We start from the raw sequence: 6,448 nt of genomic DNA, 5'->3' as shown, positions 1-6,448 counted from the left end.
TATGTTTAGTGATAATAATATAAAAATTAGGGATAATTTGTTGGAGATTGTAAATCTCGATTATACATAAAATGTTCACATAATCTTTGCCAACACTCACACATCTTTGCATAACTTTTCTTAACTTCTCCTTCATTTTATCCTATTTCCCAAAACTGCCCTACTTGCTAGTTGTATTTTCTTGAAAGCTTTTTCCTTACAATCATAAGTACAATCAAAGAGAATGTGATTGAATTTATTTCCTATAAGAGAGCGACAATTATTTTCACAATTATTTTCATGTAACATATTTGAATTTAGTTTTCAGTTCAACATTACATATGTAATCTAAGTCTGATTTCTATTAACATAATGTAATCAATGGTGCATATTGTACTCATATGCTATCAAGCGCCTTTTGTATCATATAAATTCGACATCTATTGATAAAATGCAATATATGTTATTAACTTTTATCAAATTTGTTTACTTTCCAGATTTCTGGAAGTAGACCAATCATGAAGATCAAGAGAAAAATTGGTAGAAAAGAGCAATTCTCTCTCTATGCAAATAATTATTTCATTCATTTGAGGGACAGAATTACACGATGCCTCAACTGAGAGGTCTTTTCTTTTACCTCACGAATTCAGCAAGGGAATCTCTATATAAATATAATAATAATTTCTATATTCTATGCATTATTCAAACAGCTTCCTGCAACGATCACACTTGCAGTTTTACTGCGCTTACTTTATTCGGCGAGTACACTTCTCACGCACACCTCACATACAGAAACAGGCAGATTAAGCTGGTCTAGTAGTGCTCGGCGAAGTCGTAGATTTCATAGCGTAGGGTGCAGCTGCCGAGGAACACCTGAACACTCGGACTGTGGCTGAAGCTGGACTTGACTATCCCTTCAACTCCCTTGGAGAGGCAGGCCTTGCAGTCTTTCCTGGACATGTCCCTCCAGCACATCTCCATGCCGTAGATGCTCAAGTTGGAAGAAGCGACAAAAGAGGAGCCCATGGCGGACTTCACAGGGCTGGCCGGGGACTTTCTCGACAGATCCTTCAAAAGGCTGCTAACCGTATCAGAAAAGTGCGTGTCCGTAATGTTAGGGTCTGTGACGGCGTTGGTGACCTCAACAGTGTCCAATTGTGATAGGAAGTTGGAATTTTGGTAGCGAAGGAAGCAGTGGTCCAGCTGGATGGCGAAGGAAAGGGGGTTGTTGCAGTAGGGGCCGGATATATTCTTCAAAGCCTCTGCGGAACATGCGGCGCAGTCGGCGGGGGAGAGATCTCCTCTGCACTGGAGTCGCCCCCACACGCGGTCCGCCTTCTCTTTCCCCTCAACCGAAGCGGCGAAGCCCGTGCGGCCTGCCCTTTTTACTAACCTTTTCAACAGCGCCTCCAAATTCCTGTCGAACTCGGAGCCGTTGGAGTACTCCGCCGTACTACAAGTCTTGTATATCAGGCGCTCATCTGACGCCGACTCGACGGTAACTGTAACGCTACTCCACAATGTCAGTAGTAGCAAAGCCGCCAGATATCCTAGCGGCATTCTTTTTTTTGATGTCATGAAATACATATTTGTGGGTACGTATGAGCTTATAGAGATGAGGATGTGGTTTGACACTGGGAGCTGCATTAACTCAAGCTTATATAGAGAGAGAAAGAGATGGGGGAAACTTTTTAACTGAAATCGATTTCACTCGTGGGCTTCACCGACCTCCTTAGGCCGAACATGGCCGCCAGTAACGCCATCCGGATCTACAGTACAAATTATAATTTATTCTTCAACTTGCTCATTGTTTAAGAGTTATTCAGAACCGGCATGGCTGGCAGATCACTTCTAACAAATTTAATAATAATAATAATACGCTGCCCACCCTGTTTGACTGTAATATTCGACACGTCTCCTCTGTCGACATCCATATTCAGCACATGATCAATATTATCACTTGCGGTCTTGAGTTTTTCGCTCTACTAGGGTTTCTTATTTCATGCGAACTTTCAGTTTTCTTGTGTACGACTCTTTATCTGAGCTTTCCTTCTATAGGCACCACTTGTCAAACTGCATTTATTGTGGGAGCTTTTAGGTTAGCATATAATGGCTCCGGCCAACAGTGAACCAGTTGTTTCTAGTATTCACGTTGCTACTTCGGACTGCCATGGTGCCGCCTCAGAGCAAACACCTGCGCAAGTTTGTCCTGAAGGTCTTTCACAAGGTAATCATAAGATTATCTTTTGCAAGAATTTGATGTTGATTGTGCCTGGTTAGAGCAACATACCTTGATAGGTTATTTTGTTGGTAGGACTCCAACTGAAGCTATGCTCCAAGACTAGGTTAACAAATGTTGGACTCCTCATAGAGTCCGCCTTAATGCTATGCAAAACCTTACCAAAGGTTTTTTTTTTTTCTTTTCACTTCGCTTCGCTAATCCATCGCAAGCAAACGCGGTCTTTAACAACGGACCTTGGTCTTTGTGTTCCTCTCTACTTGTTTTCCAAAAATTGTCTCGAGACTTCACAATCTCGAATGATAAAAAGCTTAGGGTTCCTGTGTGGGTCGAGTTTCCAGGTCTTCCTTTGCCATGCTGACCTTTCATTGAGTCCATTGCCAAAGCCCTTGGCAAAGTTGTCACCAAGGAGCCTAAGAATTTTTTTAATGCTCGCCCATAGCGACATGTTTGCGTCAAAGTTAATCTTTCCAAGGATCTCAAGGATTCTGTGGAAATCCAGAGTGGAGCTCAAACCTTCTCCCAGAAGGTGCTTTACTTGAATCTACCTAACAACTATTATAGGTGCCAGTCCGGGGAACACAAGATCAAGGATTGCCCTCTGGCTACACCTAGGGTCAAGCCCACACCTAAAGAAGCACCTACCAAATAGGCCGAAGGAAAAAAGGAAGAATGGGTTACTGTTGGGTGCAAGGGAAAGGTTCCCTGGAATCCCTTGTCCCCCAAGCAATCTTATGCGGTGGTTGCCATGGTTCCTCCTATTCCTATAGGAGCGTTTGCACTGGCTAGTGTAGGGACACAAGTGGCTTCCACAGTGCCTATTCCGGGGGTTTCGCGAGTTCCAAACCTTGCTAGTATGCAGGGGATTAAGGCAACCGCCAGGGTTTCTGCCTTGGCTGGGGTTCATGCTCCTCTTGCAGTTTCTTCCATCATTCCATCAACGACAAGGCATTCTCGCAGTCCTCTTGGACGTGCAGAGATACCAAAAGTGAAACGGCAAGCTGTAAGGTCAAAGGATTTCCCGTCTGACTTCCACCCGATTTCTACCTTCTTGCAAAATAGCTACTCCTCTCTTGAGGACGAGGATGATATGGAAGAGTTTTCATGAACTTCCTCTCTTGGAATGTTCGAGGTCTTATAGACCTCCCCAGAAAATTCTATGTCCGGGACACCTGTCATAGACTTGGTAATTAGATTTTTTCTGCCTGCAAGAAGTTAAGATCTCTGGTTTCATGCTTTCTGCTGCATGTTGCGTCATTTGGCAGGATGGCGTTATGTTTTCCTCTCAGCATGAACCTAGCCGAGGTGGTGTAGTTACTCTCCTATCACCTCGCCTTCATTCTACTATCATTTCACATGGTCCTGACCCCACGTATAGAATTATTTGGCTTTTGTTTTCCATTCACAATCATTCTTTTGGAGTCATTAATATTTATGCCTCTAATGATGTTGTGGAAAGGTCCTAGATGTGGGTTTGGCTAGCTGACAACTTGCCTCTTGCTACTTGGGTCATGTGTGGGGACTTCAATATGGTTGAAGTGGTATCTGACAAAGATGGCATTCTGCCCCTTTAGTGGACAGCTGGGGAAAGAGAAGCCTAGTACTACATGCAAAATAAATTGGACCTTTTTATCCCAATACAAACTGTCGCTGGGGTAGTGGGATCTAGCACACTTTGTCCAACTTTCGAGCTAGCTTTGACCGCATTTTAAAATGTCTCGATTGTGCTATGATCTCTGCGCAATCTTTTTTCTCTTTTTTTGAAGATTGAGATCTGTTTTTTATTCCCCTGACAGATGTGACGTTATCTGACCACTATCCCATCTATTTTGTCATTTCTTGGCAAATAGTTGTCCCCAAGGTGACCAAGTCTCAGTTCTTCCTCAACACGTCTATGCTACTACATGCTTCCACCATGTCACACATCCAACATGTCTAGAATTTGGAGCCACGTCCACCATCCCAGCAGGGATGGATTCAATGGTGGAATGATGCCATTACCAGAACTACTGGGTTTCTACGCATCTATGGGCGCCAGCTAGCAATTTTCAGGAAACGCTCTTATGAAGCCAACACCTTCGCCCTCAAAAAAGCCTCTGAGACTCTCACCTTCAACCCCTTTGATGTGGATTTGCAAATTCACCTTGCCAAGCTTTGCCATGACAAGCAAATTGCTCACAACTATGCTGCTCGTGGAGCTCAAATCAAGGCCCGTCTCCACTGGTTGGAGGTTGGCAATAAAGCCTCGAAGGAGTTCTTTCAGGCTCTTTGAGCCCGTCATACCAATGTTGGGATTAAAAAGATCAAACAAGGAATGGTTGTTTTGTCTAGTCTCCCTGACATCCTGCAAGCATTCGTTCATCATTATGAGAACGTCTTTGCTTCGCAGGGAAATTCGATTGCTCAGGAAGAAGCTCTTAGAAAGTGTATCTCTGTTACTCCAAACTGCCTTGCGGTTCAGCAACGTGCTTTCTATAGGCAACTTCTTTCCCTCAGAGACCTTAAAGAGGCAGTTTACTCCATGGCGGATGACAAGTCTCCTGGGTATTATGGCTTTCCCTGTGAATTTTACAAACACCTCTAGGAACAAATAGGTCCTAACCTACACAAAGTCTATCTCGAAGTATATCATACTAAAAGCTTAGGAGCGATAATAAATAAAGAGAATATCAAATTCATACCTAAAGCTAGTGATCTTGAGGACATATGCATTTGGAGGCCCATTACCCTTCTGAATGTGTCTTATAAGATCATTGCCAAGGCGCTCTCTCTCAAAATCAGGCACATGTTTCCTTTAATTATGTGGCCTGAGCAAACTAGCTTCATCAAGTCCAGATATATTCTTGACAACGTCATTGTTGTCTGGGAAGGTATGGAATGGGCTCACAAGTCCAAGTAGCAGGCTATCTTTTTAAAGATAGATTTTGCTATAGCCTATGATCGCATTGAATGGCCCTTCATCTTGGCTATGCTTCAGGCTTTGGGTTTTGGTCCCAATTTTTTTCAATCCATGGAGATGCTCTTTGGTGATGCTAATTCTTGCATTACCATCAATAATTTGTAATCTAAGACTTTTGGACTTTTTCGTTCAATCAGGCAAGGTTGCCCTCTAGCTCCAGCACTTTATGTCCTTGTTGTTGAAGGTTTTGGCTATTTGCTAGCTCATTCTGTGTCTTCAGGGCTGGTTCATGAAATTTCCTTGCCTGAATCTTCCTCCCAGTTAGTTAATGGTCATTTTGCTGATGATTCCTTTCTTGATTTAAATTGTTTGGACACCTTTTGTCAAGCCTTTGGCTCTGCCATCCAATGGCATAAAATGCTCTGCTACTGCCAGTCTTTTTTGCTAGCTCCACCTTGGCTTAGCTAGTTCCAGTAGAAATGGGTTACTCACAAAGAAATCTTCCACTTTCTTGGCATTCCCTTTGCCTTCCAGGCCTCTCCTATGGAGCTTTGGAATGTTGTGCTTTCCAAGATTAGCAAAAAGCTCGACTATTGGATCACAAAGCCGCTTTCTCTTGCTAGTAAATTCCAGATTTGTTCTAAGATTCTAGCCACCACTCATGTGTACTATTCTTCCTGTTGGGTGCCCTCCAAAGCTTCCTATCTCAAGTTGGAACATTTTCTTAGAGATTTTCTTTGGGCTTTTCGTTCTAACCATCATGGTTTTCACAGAGTTGCTTGGGATTTTTGTTTGTCTCCCAAGGGAGTCTGGTGGTCTTGGCCTGCTTTCCACTTGGAAATAGGGCCTTTCTCTCTGTGCAAAATGGATTATCCGAGCTATTTCTGGGGATGAAGCCTAGAAGATTCTAGTAAGGCACTGCATTTCTTCCGACTTCCCTATTAATAGGCCTGCGTGGAAACGGATTGGTTTTCAAGCCCTTCTCATCATGCATGAACCAGTGGCCATTCAGGGCTCATTTGTTATTAAGAATATCTGGAAAGCCTGGGAAGCTCTTAAGCCATGGCTTCGTTGGGTTGGAGATGATTTTTGCAATGGGCTCTCCTTGAATCAATAGAACATTTGGTGGTGACCTCCCCTATTTGCAATTTAGGGTACTCCTCTCACCAAGATTCAAGGTGCCAGTGCTCTGCATTTTTTCAAATGTGGCATCCAAACTCCTAGGATCTCTTTTCAAGGGTCACCATGAGTTTCAGGTCATGGGAAGATATGCAAGTTTAGTACCGCCTTATCAATAGGGATCAACAGACTTTTGACCTTCTGTTGTCTTC

At 43.2% G+C, this 6,448-nt stretch overlaps 1 protein-coding gene across 1 annotated transcript; it reads right to left on the bottom strand.

The window, feature by feature from the left end:
- Nucleotides 1-516: 516 nt before the first annotated feature.
- LOC149550455 (antimicrobial ginkbilobin-2-like protein) lies at nucleotides 517-1,732 on the bottom strand. Its single transcript, XM_089795087.1, has one exon. The coding sequence runs from the start codon at nucleotides 1,624-1,626 to the stop codon at nucleotides 793-795; it is 834 nt and encodes a 277-aa protein (XP_089651213.1). The 5' UTR covers nucleotides 1,627-1,732; the 3' UTR covers nucleotides 517-792.
- Between the last annotated feature and the right edge of the window lie 4,716 nt (nucleotides 1,733-6,448).

This window comes from Cupressus sempervirens, chromosome 7, assembly GCF_028749045.1.
Source record: "Cupressus sempervirens isolate cs-2001-9-10 chromosome 7, ASM2874904v1, whole genome shotgun sequence".
Lineage (NCBI taxonomy): Eukaryota > Viridiplantae > Streptophyta > Pinopsida > Cupressales > Cupressaceae > Cupressus > Cupressus sempervirens.
Note: the sequence above shows the minus strand (reverse complement) of the source record. Positions and strands in the feature narration are given on the sequence as shown.

Excerpts from the sequence above, each read along its gene's own strand:
- LOC149550455 (XM_089795087.1), bottom strand. The coding sequence starts at position 1,626 with ATGCAGCTCCCAGTGTCAAACCACATCCTCATCTCTATAAGCTCATAC.